The sequence below is a fragment of the Akebia trifoliata genome, chromosome 11, assembly GCF_017979445.1.
Source record: "Akebia trifoliata isolate Shusen 1 chromosome 11, ASM1797944v1, whole genome shotgun sequence".
NCBI lineage: Eukaryota > Viridiplantae > Streptophyta > Magnoliopsida > Ranunculales > Lardizabalaceae > Akebia > Akebia trifoliata.
Genome location: NC_141385.1, coordinates 5,501,636 through 5,523,765, shown reverse-complemented (window position 1 = coordinate 5,523,765; position 22,130 = coordinate 5,501,636). Strand labels below are relative to the sequence as shown.

Genomic DNA, 22,130 nt, shown 5'->3' with positions numbered 1-22,130 from the left:
GATTTTTCTTATAGTGGATTCATGATAAGGGTTTGAGTAAATATGGTTGAAAAGTGTGGAAGTCTTTGTTTGAGAAAAAAAAAAAACATTAAAGCTGCTCCAACAACCCACCGAAAATACAGAAAATTATTTTGGTTTCATTAAGTTAGAAACATTGATAATAAATAAGAGAGAGAGAGAGAGAGAGAGAGAGAGATATTTATCATCTTTTTATTCCAAGAATTATTTTTATTTAAATATGATGTTTTGGTTACTTGTTAATCCTATTTCTTAACTTATTGGGAATAAAATTACTAATACCCCCTCTTACATTGAAATTGCTTGTCATAGAATTAGAAAGAGTCAATAAGAATTTGAATCAACTAGTTTTGTACATAATAAATTTCAGACTTGAATTAATACATAGATAGTCAACTAGATTGTAATCAATATGACCCAAAGCAGATGTGAACACTATTTCACTAATAGAAGATGTGATCCTGAACAAAATGGAATAGAAGTCAATACGATTCATCTATATCTTTGGAATAAGACTTTAAAGATGAATGACTGAAACCCTTGTCTTCATAGTTTAAGCACAAACCTATCCATGAAACAAACATTAATATTCTTTCACTAATAGAAGATGTGACCTTAAACAAAATGGAATAGAAGCAAATATGATTCATATAGCCAACCCAAAATCTTTGGAGTAAGACTTTAAAGATGAATGAGTGAAACCCTTGTTTTCTTAGATTAAGCATGTACCCATCCATTAAAGGAGCCAAAACATACAAAATTTTCAAATTTTATTCCTCGAGATGGATGTATTATTATAGTTAGAGTTTAGGAATAGGTGTAGGTTAGAATCAGAAGCAAACCACCATATCAGTAAGTAGGTTGGTAAAGGCAAATCAAATATTATAGTGCATGTCTGTTTTTAGACAGAATTGATGGAGTTGGAGTTGGAATATTGAGAGTTGGTTGCTACTCTTAAAATGAACTCTAACTTTTGATTGTTAACTAGAAATTAAAACATAATAAGAAAAAATGCCAAATCAGTGATTACAGTGTGGCCTAGGTAGCACGTTCGACACAAGTTGACTAATTGGTCTCGTGTTGGACATCATGGAAAACATCCTTGACCCAAGGGTGGCATGGGATCGATTGAGCTATAGGACTAGTAACTCTTAGAAGTTCATGATCTAAATAAGGGAATTCCCCAATTCATATCATCTATTATGTGCCTAAAGTGGTTAAGAGTTTAAATTTTATGTCTTCCGACATGTCTAGGCCTTTTGGACCATTGGTGTAGGTTCTTAACAATTGGTATCAGAGTCGAGCACACATTTCGAGTTCAATTCACGAAAAAGACTACCTAAGAGGGGTATGGGATATGGAAAAACACTTAGAAAAAGTCTTGAGAAGTGTTTGAGGTCTATGGGCTAACGAAGAAAAAAAAATTAAGAAAATCCCCGACAATTGCTCTGTCCATGAGTGAAAGCCGTCGTGGACTTCGACTATAGAGCGTGGTGGTGGTGGTCTATTACGTGCCTTAAGTGGTTAAGGGTTTAAATTTGATACCTTCCAACAAGTCGAGGCCTTTTGGACCATTGGCTTAGGTTCTTAACGTCGTCATTGTCAAAGCCTTAACCTAAAAATTAGTATTGGCAAAGTATACCAACTCAATCTTGCAAACAGGCCCTTAGATATATTGTAAAAGTGTTAGAAGTTTGCCCTCAACTCATTTTCAGCCCTAATTAAGAGTAGGAATCCCATGGATGAATATTTCAGGATTTACATGTTAGATCCAATGTGTCCCATCTGGTTCATTAATGTTATCAAACCCTTTTTCTTTCAAGCATTTATATATAAAGAGAAAAATGTGGCCAAATAGTTATTTGATGAAACTTTACCAAAATGCCCATGAGGCTATTTTCGTTATTGAAAATGATTACAAGATTCCAAATGTTGGATATTTTGGGTTAAAATATGGTATTATTTCCTTGTTAAACTTAGGAGGCATTTGTCCTATTGGATGGATTTAATTCCAAAGTCTTGTAAATTTCATAAATGATTGAAGAAACAGTCTTTCCTAGGAATTTCAATTAGACTGCTATCTTGAATCTTGATTAATATCTGTCTAGGCCAAGTCAACTCAATGATTTGTGAGATGAGTGTATATATATATATGTGAAATTAATTTAGAATTTAAATCTCTACTGTTAGTTATAATTGAGAGAACGTGGAGTAGATTTTATCAATTTTTCAAAAGTATTTTAAAATTTAAAGAGTCGTGATAATCTGATTACCCCACGTGGCAAATTCAATCGACTACCTGACGTGATAAGTTCGAAAATCGTAGATCTATACTCCTTAGTATATTGATTCCCTCAGGATACACTTTTTATGGGGAAGTGCAATTGTGTTTAATGGGGAGCACAGATCTATGATTCCAAACTTGTCATGTCAGGGTAGTCGATTGAGTTTACCACGTGGGGTAGACAGATTATCAGAATTCAAATTTAAATCTCTAATGCTAAAATTTAGCACATATTTCAAAATTACAAAAATATCTTTAAATACATAAATTAGTACATAAAAAATAGAGGATTTAGTAACTCATGCACAAGTTACTTATGTGAAAGATATCAGGAAATCACACAATAGATTGAGTCAAAGCCAATTGACTTGAGTAAATATTTGGTCTTTTAAATCGATAAGTTTTAAAATTTAAATGCCCTAAATACCTCTATCCCTCTCTTCTACCCAATAGATTGAGTCAAACGCAATTGACTTGAGTAATTTAGTTGACTTGACTTGGTCCAACTTAAAAGGCCAGTCAACTCCATTTGGTTGGGTCAAGTCAACCAACTTTGACTCAACCCTGATCACCCAATACAAATCCATTTGATTCAGACCCAAACCAATTATCCTAACCCAATCCAAACAATTTGAATCAATCCATTCTGCAAATACCGATTTTGTCTTTTATAAATTGGTATTACATCAAACTAATACCAAGGGCATTTAGGATGCTTACAATTGATTTTGATCGTTTAAGAAAATAACATTTTTAACAAAATCACATTTTTATCAATTTCTGTAAATGGTTTGGACTGTGTGCAATCTCCTTAAATAAGATTATATTGTTGCATGATTTTATGTTTACACATGATCCCAACTGTGTGGACATCAAAATTAAATTCCAACAATTGAGATTTATTCTTAAAACAGGTATCCTTAAGATTTGTGTTATTTGAATTCACATAAATCCCAACTGTTGAATTTCATGTTTACATAGTTGAGATCAGGTGTTTTCTCAAGAGTCATTTGAATCCAACCCTATTTATTTTAAGGTTAATGATTTTTGGACTTGTGTTTTTTTCTTTTCGCACTCGGTCTATAATTGGCAGACATGGTAAGAGCATAAAATCATATATCTGTTTCCTTGTGTATCTCGAAGAATACGATCTATGGTCTTGTGCCCTTGCCATGTCAGTCGAGTACAGATCGAGTGACAAAAATAAATCACGACTCTTATTTTAATAGTTCTCTTAGAATATATAATAATAAAGTCTTGGTGTGCACAAGCTGGCCCCTACACTAGGTTAGGAATATATATATATATATATATATATATATATATATATATATATATATATATATATATATGCAGCATCAGCCCTCAAATTTGAGGAGTCTTAACCCTCACAGCACGTTTATATTTAAAAAGAAAATTGCATATTTGAAAAATATAAAATTAGACACAAGTAATTATAATATATTCATTAAATAAATAATTTTGTGGCATTATGGCTACGGTTTAATAGTCAAACCTCCTGTTTAATAGTCCAAATATCGTAGATAGAACAATTAATTTAGAGAGCTGCTATCGCCACACAAACTTTTACTGATGCCACATCAATTCCTAATTGCCCACTGTTGGTGCTGCGTTAGTAAAAATTGGTGTGCCAATATCAACTCTCTTAATTTAATTAATTGTCGAATACAATTATGTGTCAAATATAATTAATATTGATTGAAATTAATTAATATGATAAATAAAATAAAAAAAATTGGTACAGTGTGTTAACATGTAAATGTGCAAAGATTATTTGGGGTGACTGGTGATGTTGATCAGAAAAGTAGTTTTTGATATATTTTCTTTAAAAGAAATTTGACTTGTTGTCCAGGTTTTCCAAGAAAAATGGATTTAAATTTGGAAAATATTGATTGGACTTTGTTTTGATTCACACTGTATTGATGTGATAGTTATAGATGTGTTTTCTCGAGATACAAGTAAAAAATATCTATGGTTATATATACACCTCCACGTCAGAAAGGTGAGAATCGTACTAAATCCCAATGTCACCCCAGCATTACTCTTTAAATTTTATTATCTATCTCTCATCTAGTCTTTATTTTTTAAATTCCTTAGCGATTATTGGGTGAAACAATAAATAAATAAAAATATCTATATATATATATATATATATATATATATATATATATATATATATATATATATATATATATATATATATATATATATATGTTCAAAAAATTAGAGAGAGCTGTTATCAACACACCAATTTAGTCTATACGTCCGTTGTTGATACTGATAGGCCACTATCTTAAAGTGAGTGACACATGGCATTCAAAGGAGTCTGGTTGTAACCTAACTACCTTGATAACATAACATGCAATCACCTCATGGTTCATTCCCCTTTCCAAACCCTGCTCTCACGTGTGTACACGGATATTACACCATTATTAGGTCAAAGGTCAAATAGTACGCACGTGACACTCGAGATTCTTTTTTACATTAGAACTTATCCACTTATCCTAAATGGAATTCTTTTTTCATTTTATAAAGGCAGGCGAAGATCTGGTGAAACTTTTTTAATTTTTTTTAGTGGATAACTTCATTAATTATTATTATTATTATTATAAAATCCTGAAAATATTGATAGTTTATAATCAAAAAATATTTAAAAATAATATTAACTTTGTCCAGCAATAGTATAAGTTTCTTCATCTTAGCTGCCAAGTCCGGTCCGATATAGAAATAATGGACTGGGTATATAAAAATAGGGTTCAAAAAAGCCCAAGTTGGCCTCAAAAAATAAATACCAAGCCCAGCCCATTTAAAGTCATTAAAAACTTGATCTTATTGAATTCAGGCCTAAATTTTAAACCCTAAATCCCATACTCCTAAAGAAACATGAGTTCCTCCAAATTCTTCAAAGAGACTAGGAAATTACATGTGTTATCATCTTGATTTTGATCATGTGAACGTAGTATCATAGATTATCATTCATCTAGAAGGTGGCATTTGCAAAGGCATTGTCTACGAAGGGCTCATTTGTAATTTAAAATGTGAATTTAAGGGTGATTTGAAGATTATATAGTTACAAGGATATATTTGTAATCACAAACGACATATTTTGTGTGATCATATTAAGTTTAAATGTTAAGGTGGGGGTTTTTTTGAAATCCAAATTTTGGTGTCAAACTATTTCTACTCCACCTTCTCTCATTATAGTAATATATATATAAGTGAATAATTTAAGGGTGATTTAGACATGCTCTTCCATGTCTTGGGGAATATTTCACACACCCCATGTTTTCGAATTGATGAGATCAAGATTGGAGTAGAAGTTTTCTTTTGGGTGGGGGATGGGGGAGGAGCCAGCTATAGCCAACTGTGCAAGGAATTAAGGATGTAGTGCTTCAAGATGACTGGTTTTGGAGAGAAAATTCAAGAGTTTTTATTTTATTTTTTTTTATTTTTTTTTGTTAGAGATTTTAAAAAGGGTATTTAGGTCATTTTCATTAATCTACGGTTAAAGACCTAAGTTAAAAGGGCATTGAGATTAGTTTTTATTGGTTCATAAAAGAAAGTTAAACTAAAAATAAGTATACATTTTGCAAGCGAACTTGTCTTTACGATACAACAGAGCCCAGTTAATTTTACCACAACTGTATAGTTCCTCAAAATTTGTACTATTTTTTAGATAATTTGTCATATAAAGTCTAGAAATACACAAAGGCCTTTTTGTAAGAAACAGAAGGGGAAAAAAAGAGAGTTTATTAATATGAAAGTTAAAAATAAAGATGATTAAATTTTCTTAATAAAATGGATTTCTATATATAGAGAACAATTTTAAAAGTCACATCCATTCGAAAATGAACAAAGGAACTCAGTAAGTATGAAACCCATTGGAACCACTCAATACTAATTCAAATCTGAAAACCCGTTAGACACCTCATGGGCCCATTTCGCACCCTTTGGACCAATTTAGAGCTACCCAAAGTCTCTTAGTTAAAAGTCATTTGCAGCTCTCAAGGAGAGAGTCTTTGTTATTATTATTATTATTTTGATAATATTTGTATTATTATTATTATTATTATTGTTGTTGTTGTTGTTGTTGGAAGATGTATTTCAAGATCGTCATAAGTAATAGTATGTGAGAATCAGGAGAAACAACTTGAGAAGTATTTCTAATTCCCATGATTATGAAAAATCAGGTCAATTCTCCGAACTAAACGACGCATCAGATTCTAAAATCCGATTATGAGCCTGAATCATATTCTATAATCCGAACCAAACGCCCCCCTAGTTACCTCTACATCTACTATCCAAGTAGGGATGGCTCAACACAGTGAGCAAGGACTACTTCGTTTTAGTGATTGTGAATTCACCAACCCCAACCACTATTGTTAATCTATCAACTTAACTTTTTCTACTATTGGTTCTGTTGAAGTTGAAGTTTGAGCGATCCTGCAAGTGGTGTGGGGGCCACAACTTCAGGGTTCTTGATAGAGGACCAAAGTTCCTCGATATACAATCTGTCATTATAAATGATAAAGAAATGTCTCAAAATATTTGGGTTCTTCGGATACCCTGAGACGATCCATTGAACTTGTCATTAACTCATTTGAGTCTTTAAAGATCACATTCAATGCATCTATCTATTGATTGGTTCAACTAACATGATGCCAACATTGCTAGTTCTTCGTCTGCGAGGCAATCTAACAAATCATAGTTTGCTTTGTAGGTGCTTTTGTGGGATGTTCACTTGAAGGGAGTTTTGTCAGCACCCGCGCACTAGAAAATTCACGATTCTATGGTAGTCCGTCCATCAGTGTTGGATATTCTTCTTGGTTCATTGCCTAGGCCTCCTGCAGCTGGCATTCTCTACAATGCACTGACAGATCTATTCCACAAGTTCAATGTGTGATTGGATGTGAGTTAAGAGACTAATTTATCAGATCCAACAAAGTATTTTTCCAGGAAAGGAAAGGTATTCCTTGGCCTTGAATTACTTGTACATTTTGTGTAGCTTTCTGCAAAAATAGAAAAAGAGGAACTCCATGTACATAGAACTTCTGTTGGTCACATAATATGATCAAGGAAGATCAGAAATTAATGAAATGTTCTGCCAATCTATAATTAGGAAATACATTCGGGTGAATTATGCTATGTTTTCTCCTTCTCATACACCACACTTGGAACTATGTGAAATTTTGCCTATGTAATGTTTAATTGAACAATTCAGATCTTTACAGTTTCAAATTTATGAGGTTGAGAATGTTTTCTGTTAATGCTTGGATGGATATAATACCCATTTCAGGTACTTTGAATATGGCATTTGTTAATAAAACGATTTGTAATACCCCCATGTTTACAAACTGATGACATGTCTAATATATATATTAGGCACCCATGCATAGAATTAGGTCTTCTCTCATAGACTAATGAAAAATGCTTAAAATGCCCGTTTCTTCAATTTAACAAAAAAACTCTTGAATTTTCTCTTCAAAATCACTCATCTTCAAGCTCTTCAACCTTAGCGGGCAACTATAGTTTGCTCTCACTATAAGAAAATCCTGGCTCCATCCCTAGTAATAAATATTTTTCTTTGGCCCACCTCAATTAGGAAAGCAACTCAATCTCTTTATCTGATATCCACAAGGATGGTATAATATTTTGGTTTCTTTTCTTGATCTTATATTCCTTAATTGGAAAGAGAGTATTGTATTTCTTGATTCTTTCTCCCACCTCAAGCTCAAGAAAATAACTTATTCATCCGCTCCATGGTTTCTAATTAAAGAAAAGGATCTAACTCCTCTTCTCTCATTTATAAAAGTGGATCAACTCCCTTATTAATAAATATTCTTCTTTGGCCCACCTCAATTAGGAAAGCAACTAAATCTCTTTATATGATGCTTTTGCTTTCTTTTCTTTTTCTTATATTTTTTAATTGGAAAAAGAGTGATGATATTCTTCTTTCTCCCACCTCAAACTCTGGGAAAGAATTTATTCATCAATTGATCCATGGTTTCTAATTAAAGAAAATGATCTAAGTCCTCATCTTCATCTATAAAAGTAGATCGATTCTCCTATTATTGTAATGCTTTTCATGCTTTCAAATTGAAGAGCAAAATTACCATCACTTAAAATCTATATCGATCCAAAGGATAGAGATAGAGAGAAGAAAGTGTGTTTAGAATTGAAGAGTGGATTGAAGATTCACAAAACAAAGAGGATTTCTTATTTCTACAAGCTATTCAATTTCAATAGCATAAGGTACACTAATTGAATCTTATACTTTAACCCAATATTATTCTTATGTGGAACTTGAAAATTATTGATATTGTAAACCTAGTTGAATGTCATAATTTTGGCTGACCGAACATGTGAAAATTTTAAAATAAATAAATAAATTATTATTTCATGCATGGTTGAATGTTGTAATTTTGCCCAATATTAAGGCTTATTTTTTATTATTTGTAGTTGACCAAATTGGATTGTTTATAGGAAAATATCTAGTTATTGGCACGATATTTAATATTTTGATATGAATGATTTAAATAAAGGTTCTATGAAATTGAAAAGTTAGATAAAATTTCATATGAAGGAATACTGGATGGCATTCGTCAAAATCGTTTAGTAGGTTATCAAACGGGCTTAAATTAAAAAAATTTATGGAATTAAATTACTTAAAAGATTATTCATTAGGATTATATTAAAGACAATGATATTCACTGTCAAAATCGTTTGGAATGAATTGCAATTACACTTTAAAATTTGTTTTAAGATTTTAGGGACCATTTAGAAGGAAGAATTTTAATAATTGAACTATTAAGATATGAGTAGGGATTCAAAACGATTTCTTGTACCTAACCAAGGTTTGGTGGCACCCCGGTCACATAGAATATTTCAGGGCCCACTGATCTCTTGGTGAACCTCCACACAAAAGATCAGTTTGATTGGCGATGTGCATCCATTGATTATAGCATTGTCTTAAGAATGATTTCTAATCGTTGGATTTGAACTCTTTTTCAAGAGCCTAGATCTAGTGGATACAAGTTATCAAACACTAAGATTTTCAGTACGTAATTTTACCAAGGGATGGACCACATATCCATACAGTTAGTGGGTCCTAAAAATGCCACATGTCATAAATGAGGTGCCCCTTGACCTTGGTTAGGTACGGGACACCCTTTTAGATCCTTACTCTTAAGATATTACCTAAAAATTAGGGATCATTTAGCAATAAGTCTCAAAATAGGATGCATTAAGTAAAGATTTGTGCTAGAGTAAAAATTAAAATGGACATTGACTCTCACATTGTTGATGTGGAGGTGCACATATAGCCACAGATACTTTTCACTCATGTGTATCTCGATGGAAGGTATCTATGTTTCTATCAATGTCAATTTTAATGTCACTTCAACATTTTTCATTAAGTAAATATCCCTTTTTTAAAGAGTCGTGATGAATGCACGCAATCTTGGTACGTAGCTGACATGACAAGGGCACAGAACTGCACATCTTTTACTTATGTATCCCGATGAAAATGATCTATGATTATGTATCCTCGCCATTGTCGATGAATTTTGATTGCCAGTTACATAGGGAACGCGGGTATCAACTCCTTAGATTAGGGAAACCATAAAGCACCAAGAAAATTAGAGATTGCTTTTGTATGTTTTCTTTATTCGTTAAGAATAATTTAAGTAATTTACAATCCATCCCTTTTATAAATATATACAAGTGTATGGACCGATAAGATAAGGGAACCTCCTATTGCTAGTTTGCAAACTAGTGACGAGACCCATCTCCGGATCAATCAGATTTCTCCAAATGGCAAGATCTCAATTATATGAAAAAATTTCTCCATTCCAGGGACATTCATGTGTGATCTATTTTATTCGAAAGGGAAAAGAGAACTGAAAAACTAATTTTAAAAGTTCATCGATCTCTACACCATAGTCATAAAGTCAGAGTACGGGTTAAAACGGTACGGGAATAAATGGCAAAAAAAAAATAATAATAACAGTGAGACATAAAATATGAAAAATATTTTAGAAATTATGAAAAATTAAATGTATCTATCTAATAATGCATAAGATATTTACTTTAATTTATTTTATATTTCCTATTTAACGTGTTCCCAATCATAATTATACATGTTATGATGGCAAAAAAAAAAGTTTACTCATCAACATATCTTTTGCTCAAAATTATAAATTATTGAAAAAAATAACAAATCAATACATCAAGATATTATCATCAAATCCCATATTTATACATTTATAAATCACCAAACTCTATTAGAATCGTGTTAGAGTGACCTCAAGCTAGAACCTCACATCGCATCGCACTTTTTGACGTGAAAGTGGATAGAAACCATAAATGCTTTTTTACTCATTTCTCGATGAAAGCATCTATGGTTCCCAGACACTTTCACGTCAAGAAGTGTGACATGCGGTTCCAGCATGAGGTCCCTTCAGCATTATTCATTCTATTATGCGTCAAATCTCACATTAAAAAAAGAAAGTGATTAGTTTTTTCTTTTATTTTTGTTTGAAAAAAAAAATTAGTTTAAAACGTAAAAAAACATGTTTAAAATGAAAAAAAATGCATTTTTTATTATTTTAATCATCACAGGTACAAGATGCCTTTTAAACGTGTTTTTTTTTCCTCTCTCTCTCTAAAAAATGCTGTTTTTAGTTGCTATGCTCTACACCACCAATACTCGTGAAATTGAAGTCTCCTATATGTTGTAGCCCACCTTAAATCTCAGTCCTCTAGAAAACTCAACATAACCATTAGAATTACTTCTTTGTGCACAATATTAAGAGAGTACATTACAAACAACCACTTGTCCCATCCAAGGTTAATTTGTATTGTAAGCATAGACTAAACAATTACTACCATCCTCGGAAGGCATCTGACTTTTTTCTCAAATCTTCAAAGTCATTTCCTCAAGGTTTCATTAGCATTTCTTGTCATTCTTTCAGAACTTTTAACTTGAATATTTCTTTAAAAATCAACCTTTGTTTGACATAACCAAAGTACCAAACTATCTTAGCCTATTTTCTAGAATTGTAAATTCATCAAAAGTTGATCACTTTTTCATAAATATCTCAAAATAAAATTTATTCAAATAAGAGGAAAGAAAAAAACAATCAAGAACTTTCTATTAATTGATCAATTCTAAAACTAAACAAGTAAAAAAAAAAACCATTACCTTGAAAAGCTTGGCCTTGAAAATTTGGCGTTTTCAAAAAGTGTTAATTGCCACGATCCTTCTCTGACCCATTAACTATTGGGCACATGTTTTGATGAGTTTTCTAAATTAATCTTAGTCGCCCTCAAAATATATTTTTTCTTCGAAAGAAGTACTCTCAAATGCTTATTTCCAAGGTGTATTTAATGCACCTTAACATGTGACCTTAGGGCACATGTTAACAAACCCGTGATTTTTAGCCATTTCATTTGGACATTTTAAAGTGAAAATGTAGAATTATGCGCAATGTCTACTATGTGACATTTTGAGGATGGTATAGACATCGAATTGTAAAATTGTGTAAAGGTTCCTATATTAATAATAGATCAAGAAAACCTCTTAGAAACCATTTGAAAACACAAAATCCAAATTGAGCCTAATTATTAATAATGGGCCTCTCAAAACTCCGGCTTGGTTATTTTTGGATGATACGCTTATCAAAATATGTTCATGTGATTCCTCACACTCATTAAAGAAACTAAAAATATGTATAATTTTTGAAAATTATACACCAAACCTATTGCTAATTACTTATTTTTCCTTAAAGTTGAAATTCTGTTTTCCAAATATTTCTTTTTTACTTGGTTACAAATTCTCTCTTTAGCAATCCATTCATCTTTTAATGAAAAAATCACCAATCTTTCCAATGATTAATTTGAAATAACAAAAGTATAATAATAAAGTGCAATGATGGACATAAAATCTACAAATGAAATACTCTTGATGATGATAGACATTTTTTGTGTGTTGGATATTATAATTATCCTTAATATTTTACCTATAAAAAAAGATTATTTTAATATTATTAATAACTATAATTTTAATGGAATTGGATGTTTAGGGATAATTATATTTTTATAATTTATGATTATGACCACTTAGGCGTCATTTTGTCAATGCTTTGGGAAGAGATAATGTGTAAGTGCATGGAAACAAAGTTGGGGGTCAGGAATATTTCAACAAGAGAAAGCTTCAGAAAAAGTCTATAAAAGAGTAATAAAGTTGGAAAAACATAAGAACATAAAAAAATAAAAAATAATTTTTTAAGTAAAAAATGAAAAAAAAAATGAATTCCATAAATTACATAATAAAATAACACTAAAACATACTAAAAATAAAAATAATATGTTTTTTTTTTTAATTCTCAAAAACTTTGAGATTTAAAAAATAAAATAAAAAAATCATGATTTAATCACAACTTTTTAAAAATATCACAGATTTGTCACTATATGTGTTACTATGTTTAAAAGGCAAAGTTTAGGATGAGTGTTTTCAACTTGGGTAGTGTTTAAATAATACTTGGGTTTGCGGTCTACCGAATAGAAAACTCTTTAATTTGTCGATAAATTAAATTATTTTTTTTATAATTTTCATAAAGTATCATATTGAAGGTTTGATTATTAATGAAATTAGTTTGTTTCTCAAAAATCATATCTTGAAAATAGATCATTCAAAGTTTTGTACTTGAACGAATTCACAATTTGTAATTCAAAATGTTAAGAGAACCGGATGCAACATATTATGATACATGAGATACATTGCATCATATCAATATATCTCATTTCAAAAGGAAAGGAATGTTGGAGAATAATATATGTAACAATATCAATTAGGATATTTTACATTAGGAAGTTCTAATAAATTAGAATATTTAATATTCAATAAACTAAGATTTCTTCAATAAAAATCATAACTTTTCATGAATATTACATCAACCAAGATAAAAAAAACTAATCCAACATAAATATTAAAACTTTCTAATGTAAAATATCGTAATTGATATTGCTTCATATATTATTTTCCAACATTCTTTTCCTTTTGAGATGATAATACAATGTATCTCATGTATCATAATATGATGTATCTGGTTCTTTTAACACAAATACTGGCTCTATTGATTTAATACTCAAATTGACCAACGTTTTAACGGAAATCAGGATGGAATTGTTAGGTCTCTGGGTTAGAGTCAGATCAGCGTTAAAGAATTGAGAGACTTGATATTCTTTTCCCATCCTTATTTGTGTTCTACATATACAAAGGAAGTTACTTGTTTTTCCTTTTTCATCTACAGTTGCAATCTTTCTTTAAATATATTTTCTTCTTTTCATTAGTTATTTTTTATTCTTTTTTCATCTACAGTTGCAATACTTGTTGAATCAATCAGAGAAATTAGAGGTGATGGATAGTGGGAGTCAACAAGTTGTTCACATCTCGCAAGCAAATAACATGGAAGACATTTTCATAGGTTTACAAGACAAGTGCCCCCTCATAATCGACAACAAAGTCCAACAACTCCTCAACTACTTCAAAACTTCTTATATCGTAGCTATTTCCATCAGCGGTTGGGAATATGAAGAGTTGTGGTTATGTGGACAGAGGGTTTTGAAATATGCGGTGAAGAGAGCAATGGACTGCAAGCTCTTTGAGATGTTGATATGGGTGGTTACAAAGCCAAATAGAAGAAATGATTCTCTAAGTAGTCGGAAGAAGTTCCAACTGCGAGTAGCTGAGACATTGGGTCTTCTTGTGTATCCTCCTCCTCCTCCTCCTATCGCTAGTGATGATGATTATGACAGTGATGATGAGGGTGTAGTCTCAGGAAGAATACGTGCTTGCTTAGAAAATCGAAGCTTCCTATTGGTGCATGATGGTCATTGGGAACTCCATGATTTGGAAAGCATGGGAATTCCAACTTTTGGCAGGAGAAGAAATTCTTCCAAGGTTGTAGCACTTTCTTCTACTAACCTAAGTTACTATTTCCCCCTTGCTTTCGAGAAGATGTCTAATTTGTCATATGAGGAAAAATTGGATTTGATTTTAGAAGAGTCTGGTGATATAGCTTATTCCCCAAATCTGAGAGGTCTTATTACTCCAGAGATCGTCATGGACTGCATCTTATACTTGTTTTTATTTGATTTAGGAAGTATTGAAATAGAAATTTTGGTAAGGTATTGGTATGCAGAAGGGTTTATTGGCGCAGATGATGATGATGATCTAGAGGCATCTTTCAAGTTAGGGAAGGCCCTATTGGAACAGCTGCACCACCATCGCCTAATTCAATTACAACTGCAACATGTTGAATTTCGACCTCTATGGAAGTTCCTAGAAGCTCACATAAAAACAAGTTCTCCTAGATACCTAATTATATACCGTAACACACTTACAGGTATGAATTCACCACAGTGGGAAGACATAGAAAGGATCAACATTTACGATATCCCTAATGAATATCCAATGTCTCCTCCAAAATGTAGTAAGCTCTCGACACTTGTTGTCAGTAATTTAAATTCATTCAGGAAGTTCTCAGAAAACTTTTTGGAGCACATGGAGAGTGTTCGAGTTCTTGGCCTCATGAATACAAGTATCTCATCTCTGCCTTCCTCCTTCCCCTGTTTGGGCACCAGCCTTAAGATACTAAATTTACGAAATTGCAGTCAATTATGGCATCTCCAAGTTTCTTACTTGCGAGCGCTATCAAAACTTGAGGTGCTAGATCTTTCAAAAACACCTTTGGAAGAAATCCCAGAGGAATCTTTCGAGGGAATGCAGAGTCTTCGACTCCTCGATCTTTCTGAATGTTCTCAATTATCCTCACTGCCATCATCAATATCGTGCCTGAACAACCTCGAGCAACTCTTGCTTAGAGATTGTACGAATCTGAAGGTTCTACCCTGTTCAACACCACCATTGGAGAAATTACTATTGCTTGATCTTTCCAATGCCACTATGCTGACTGACATCCCAAATCATTTTTTCCAATGTATGTACAACCTCAAGCAACTCTTGCTTGGACGTTGTAAAAATCTAAGGGTACTACCTTCTTCTCCACCACCATTCAAGCAAGTCTTACTACTTGATCTTTCCTATGCTGATTTCACTCAAATCCCAGACCAATTTTTTCAACATATGCACAAGCTTCAAGATCTCAACCTCTCGTTCTCTCATAAGTTAACATCCTTACCAGCCTCCATTCCCAATCTTATCAACCTAAAGAAACTGAACCTTGAGTCTTGCTCAAATTTAAGGACTGTGGTTCCTAGTTTGCTACAAATCTCATCGTCTCTTGAACAACTCGACCTATCAAATTGTACTTCCCTAGCGGACCTCAATAAAGATGTTTCATCTTCATTTGGTAGAATCCTCCCAAAAATCAAGGTTCTAGGGATTTCTCAAACCCGATCAGATAGGTTTTTCTCACTCAAAGGTTCTCCAAGTTTACAAACCATAACTTTGGTCGAAAACAATAACTTTGAGGTGCTTGATCTTTCCTATACCAAAATCAATCGGTTCCCATTAGAGGGTTCCTCGAATCTACATCCATTGAGGTGCTTGAAACTATTTGGAGTGAAGCACATTCAAACAGTTAATTGGGAAGAAATAAGGTGGCTACCTCAAGAGCTGAACTGGGATCAATGTGGTGATGGCACCACATTCCATTTGTATTTTCCACAAACAAAATCGAATGGAGATGGCGACAACAATGGAATCTTTATATCCGTTTCTAATGCCAGTATTTTTCGATCTCTTACACCTTCATCTAAACTTTGGGAAAAATATTTGTTACGATTTAGTGTCTACATTTGCCCTTGTGTGGAACGAAGCAAGGGCAAAGATGTGCCTTCCGAAAGAGAGAGATCATGCTACAAAGATATCTACAACTCTAGAACAAAATCTTCTGCTCCTTATTATGAAAGGAGTATGGAGATTGAGAGAGTAAAGGGATATCCAAAAGGCATCTCCGGAATTCTCAGTCGCACACAATTTTTCTCTCTCCATGATGAAAGTTCGGTTAATAAATTATCCAATTTGGATATCAAAAATATGGTAGAGTTGAAAGAATGTCGGTTCGAAAAATGCTATGCAATGGAGGTCATCTTTGATGTGCAATCTGATGACAAGGCTAAATACCATCCATTGTTGAGGTGCCTAGAGATCATATGGATCTCTAAACTCATGAAATTGACGAATGTATGTGTTAGTATGGGAATACTGGAAAGAGGAAGCTTTGGTGTCCTCAAAAATCTGCATATAGAGTATTGCCCACGAATTGTGAATGTTTTCTCATCTGGTGTGTGTTTGGAAAGCTTGGAAGTGCTCGAAATTAAATTTTGTGGTAGACTACAAGAGGTCTTCTCGGGCGAGGCAAATGGAGAAAGTTCGTTGCAGAAATTGCACACTCTGTGCCTTTGGGAACTTCCCAACTTGAAAAGCATTGTTCGCGACGTGTCCTTGACATCCTTGAACATGGCCAAAGTAAAAGGATGTCCAAAGCTACGCAAAATTCCTATTCTTAGCAGCAGTAGCAACAGCAACAACAATAATCTTGAGGTCATAGGCGAGTCCGAATGGTGGGAGCAACTGCAATGGGAAGACAGAAATGTCAAGCACAAAGTCTGTTTCAAAAGGTTGCATTCAACAAGATTTCCCAAACCCACTTAAGGTAATTGAAATTATTTTTTTTTCTCCTAGCAATTTATATATGTTATGTATTTGTTATTTGTTGTTCTATTTATAGTTTTCAAATTCTAAAAGTCGAACCAAACTTGAAGCCATGGAGTCTCAGTCAAATTAAAACCCGAATGAGCAATATAAAATAACATAAATTATTTAAATTAGCTTTAAATTATTGAAAAATCTGAAACTTAGATATATTTTTCAGATATTTTTATGGTTTTTTTTCTCTAAAAGAGCATTGATGGGTCAACTTTCGAGTTCAATTGACAAGTTTAAAAACTATGGTTCTGTCATGACTCAGGGTGGGCCATCGAAAGTTCAGACCATAATGTATTACATCTCCAAAAGAACTTTTGATCGATCTACCAAAGTGGTCGGTTATGGATAGACATCTTGGATTATTATGTTATTACATGGATAGTGAATGTCATATTTAATGAATTCCTATTATTTGCATAATATATTAAAATGAAGATAGAATTCAAAATATTGATATTGTGCATGATCTCATGATGAAAAGTGATTTATCTTGATGGCTATTGCAGGAAAGAGTAAGAACTAGACCTTGTGGCATTATCTGGTAAACACTAGCTTCTGTTTAATCTCTTCCATTTTTGGCCAACAACTTAATAATCTTTGTTATATGTAATTAAAATTTAACAAGAAACATTATTTTTAAAATTTACCCAGACCGAGATGATTCACTCAAGTCATCTCGGTATCCTTCGTGAACAAGACGAGATGCCATGACTGAGATTCACCTCTTCCAAAATTGGGTGAAATTTAATCAATGGATACTCCATCTAATACATTTGGTTTCGTAATCACATTATACTGCACTTTACTGTGATTAGCAAACCAAATGAAGGTATTGGGGCAAGAGCAATTGGATTATTATGGTCACTTACAAAGATTTTTTGTTGCTAATTTGAAACAATTTTTTCGTTTGCTTATCTAGATACACTTATTGAGAATATCATGGTCACTAATAAAATAAATTTAGTTTTCATAATAGGGAAGATGCCCAATGTGTCGATGGGGTTGTTCGTGTAGATCCACTAGACTATGGAGTATGGAGTGAAATAAAAGGAAGAAACCGGGGTTGTTCATGTTCAGACATTTATTATCTTATTTGGATGGTTGAGGCCATTTTATTTGTATTGGATTGTATGGCTTGTTTTATACCTTGTAAGATTTGTGACTATAGGTCTTGTCTTCTATTGTTTGTTCAAACCAAACAATATTGATCTATGATATGAAGGTTTGAAATTGCGTTGGTTCTCATTAAAAAGGATATAATCCGAATTCATTTAAATAAAATTGAGCTTTTATTTTTCTTCATTTTTTCAGCATGTCTGCCGGGTTTTATAAGGGAAAAGTAGAATAGAGATTTTTTGTAATAATATATAAATTTGGGGATATTAAGGATAAGTGTTAATTTCTGTTGCAGGTCTCTGTAATTTTCTTCATTTGGTTGGTCCCAGCTTTTCTAGACATTGGAGCTTCCTGGCCCTCAAGGCTTGGTAGAATGTTTGAAAATTTGCCAAGTTGGTTGGACTGCAACCAAACCCTTTATTTGTTTTTATTAGAACTCACAAAACATTTGAAAATTGCATTGTTCCTTTGATATTTGGATTGATTTTGAGTTTGCCCCTTTTTGTTTAGCGCCAGTTAAGGAAATTTATGGTAATTGCCCCCATCCCCTCAAATATTTGAGTTTATTATGACCCCTCTCTATTTAGATAATTTTTTTAATAACACCCGTGTCTTCCAACGATGACTTACAATTTTGACGTTAATTAACAACCTCAATTTTTCAATGAATATTTGATACGCCACTATGTTGTCAAATTGATAACGTGCATGCCCATTAATTTTTAGTAGATATTTGAGATACCCCTATGTTTATAAACTGATTTCATGCCCCTCCAAAGATGACATGCCATTTTCACCATGGTAAGCCCCTCAATTTTCAATGAATATTTGAGACACCTCTATGTTATGAAATTGATAACATGCCCCCTCAATTTTTAGTATATATTTGAGATACCCTTATGTTTACAAACTGATGACAAGCCCCTCCCCCTCCCCCTCCCCCTCCCATTCCCATACCCATATTTTTGTTGATTTAGACACCCTTCATAGACTTAGGTCTTCTCTCATAGACTAATGAAACCGATCAAAATGCCCTTTTCTTCAACTTCTAACAAAAAGCCCTTGAATTTTCTCCTCAAAACCACTCTTCTTCAAGCTCTTCAACCTTAGCGGGCAACTATAGTTTGTCCTTGCTATAAGAAAATCCTTACTCCGCCCTGAAGATAAATATTCTTCTTTGGCCGACCTCAATTACGAAAGCAAGTCAATCCCGTCATATGATGTCCACAAGGATGGTATAATATTTTGGTTTTTTTTTTTCTTGATCTTATATTCCTTTAACTGGGAAGAGAGTAGTATTTTTTGTTTCTTTCTCCCACCTCAAGCTCAAGGAAAGAACTTATTCATCCACTCCATGGTTTCTAGTTGAAGAAAATGATTTAACTCCTCTTTTCTCATTTATAAAAGTGGATCAACTCCCTTATTATTTTAACACATATATCATTAATCTTTTTTCAATTATAATGAGAGATTAATAAATATTCTTCTTTGGCCCACCTCAATTAAGAAAGCAATTCGATCTCTTTATATGATGTCTTTGCTTTCTTTTCTTTATCTTATATTTCCTTAATTGGAAAGAGAGTGATGATATTCTTCGTTCTCCCACCTCTAACTCAAGGAAAGAACTTATTCATTCACTGATCCATGGTTTCTAATTAAAGAAAATAATCTAAGTCCTCATCTTCTCTCATCTTCATCTATAAAAGTAGATCGATTCTCCTATTATTGTAATGCTTTTCATGCTTTCAAATTGAAGAGCAAAATTACCATCACCTAAAGTTTATATTGATCCAAAGGATAGAGATAGAGAGAAGAAGGTGTGTTTAGAGTTGAAGAGTGGATTGAAGATTCACAAAACAAAGAGGATTTCTTATTTCTACAAGCTATTCAATTTCAATAGCATAAGGTACACTAATTGAATCTTATACTTTAGCCCAATATTATTCTTATGCGGAAATTGAAAATTATTGATTTTGTAAACCTAGTTGAATGTCATAATTTTGGCGAAACATGTGAAAATTTTAAAATAAATAAATAAATTATTATTCCATGCATGGTCGAATGTTGTAATTTTGCCTAATATTATTCTTATTTTTGAATTTGAAATGATTAACCTAAGTAAGGCTTATTTTTTATTATTTGTAGTTGATCAAATTAGATTGTTTATAGGAAAATATCTAGTTATTGGCACGATATTTGATATTTTGATATGAATGGTTTAAATAAAGGTTCTATGAAATTGAAAAGTTAGATAAAATTTCATATGAAAGTATATTGGATGGCATTCATTAATTTGATTGACATAGGTTTTATTGGTTTGGTAGGTTATCAAACAGGCTTAAATTAAAAAAAATTATGGAATTAAATTACTTAAAAGATTATTTATTAGGATTATATTAAAGACAATGACATTCACTGTCAAAATCGTTTGGAATGAGTTGCAATTGCACCTTAAAATTTGTTTTAGGATTTGAGGGATCATTTAGAAGGAAAGATTTTAATATTTAAACTATTAAGATATGAGTAGGGATCCAGAATGATTTCTCGTACCTAATTAAGGTCAGGTGGCACCTCACTTTAGGCCACATAGAATATTTCGGGACCCACTGACCATATGGATATGAGGTCCATCTCTTGGTGAACCTCCACACAAAAGATCAACTTGATTGGTGATGTGCATCCATTCATTATAGCATTGTCTTAAGAATGATTTATAATCGTTGAATTTGAACTCCTTTTCAAGAGCCTAGGTCTAATGGATACAAGTTATCAAACACTAAGATTTTCAATAAGTAGCTTCACCAAGGGATGGACCACATATCCATACGGTCAGTGAGTCCTAAAAATGCCACATGTCATAAAATTTGGTGCCACCTGACCTTGGTTAAGTATGGGACACCCTTCTGGATCCTTACTCTTAAGATATTACCCAAAAGTTAGGGATTATTTGACAATAAGTCTCAAAATCAGGGTGTATTAAGTAAAGAGGTATTAAGAAGAAGAAGAATATTTGAGTGAAAAATTAGTCACAATTTATATATTTTAAGGACAATATTGTACACTCTTGGAGAAAATTAGATCATCAGCTTAGGAATATTTTACTAGATTTGTTTCCTAGGTTGAACCCATAAAAATGATGGGGTCCCAACAATATTTTGAGAACATTGGACCCAAAACTGGTCAAATTTAAGGCATGTAAAATTTGGTCCAACAGATTTTCATTTATTAAATTCTTTAAATATATTTAATTAATTTATCTGTAGAACTGTCAACCTTCAATTCATATAATCATTTTTTTTTTTCAAAAGGAATAACATTACTCCTACTATTAAGGTTTGAATATTAAAAAATCCCCTATATGAAACTCATACTAATTATATTTATCATAAAGTTTATCTTGAAATATTTTCTCTATGTTGTATTTCAAATCAAATTTATAAAAATTAACAGTACATAATGTAGGTTTGATTATCAAAATAATCTTTTCATATAGAAATTATAGTCTTTCAAAAAAAATCTTACATTGAAAAATAAATACTTCAAAATACTATATTTTAAAATTTTCACAAACAGAGAATTTAATAGAATCGATGATAATCAACAGTTCGTTCAAATATCTCAATTATTCTTGATCCAAATCAAATATATCACAAAATTCACACAAAAATGGTTTGACCATCGGTTCCATCGATTTGGATTTTAAAACATAGAAAGCCTACCATTGTAATCAACCCTATGTATCTCTCCTTTTCTCTCTCAATCTAGTTATTGCCCATTGCCTCTCAATTTTATTTTATTTTTTTATTTTGGCTAGACAAGCAAGATTAGTATCAATAATTAATAGGTAAATGAAAAATTGCGATTGATTGGAAAGATGTTAATTACATTGTCCAATATAAACTCTTTTCATTTTTGAAGAAATGAATTTAAATCATCATATCTGTTTCCACGAAAATC

General features: G+C 32.2%; 1 protein-coding gene across 3 annotated transcripts; it reads left to right on the top strand.

Annotated features, from left to right (window-relative positions):
• Positions 1-8,425: 8,425 nt before the first annotated feature.
• LOC147390545 (uncharacterized) lies at positions 8,426-18,428 on the top strand. 3 transcript variants are annotated; one of them, XM_086460297.1, is made up of 4 exons: positions 8,426-8,575; positions 13,704-17,004; positions 17,564-17,598; positions 18,034-18,428. In XM_086460297.1, exon 2 carries the CDS (start codon positions 13,743-13,745, stop codon positions 17,001-17,003), a length of 3,261 nt encoding a protein of 1,086 aa, XP_086316423.1. In that variant the 5' UTR covers positions 8,426-8,575; positions 13,704-13,742; the 3' UTR covers position 17,004; positions 17,564-17,598; positions 18,034-18,428. The 3 variants fall into 3 exon arrangements, with proteins under 3 accessions (XP_086316423.1, XP_086316425.1, XP_086316424.1); XM_086460299.1 differs by having other exon boundaries at positions 18,022-18,428; XM_086460298.1 differs by lacking the exon at positions 8,426-8,575 and having other exon boundaries at positions 13,579-17,004.
• Positions 18,429-22,130: the final 3,702 nt, after the last annotated feature.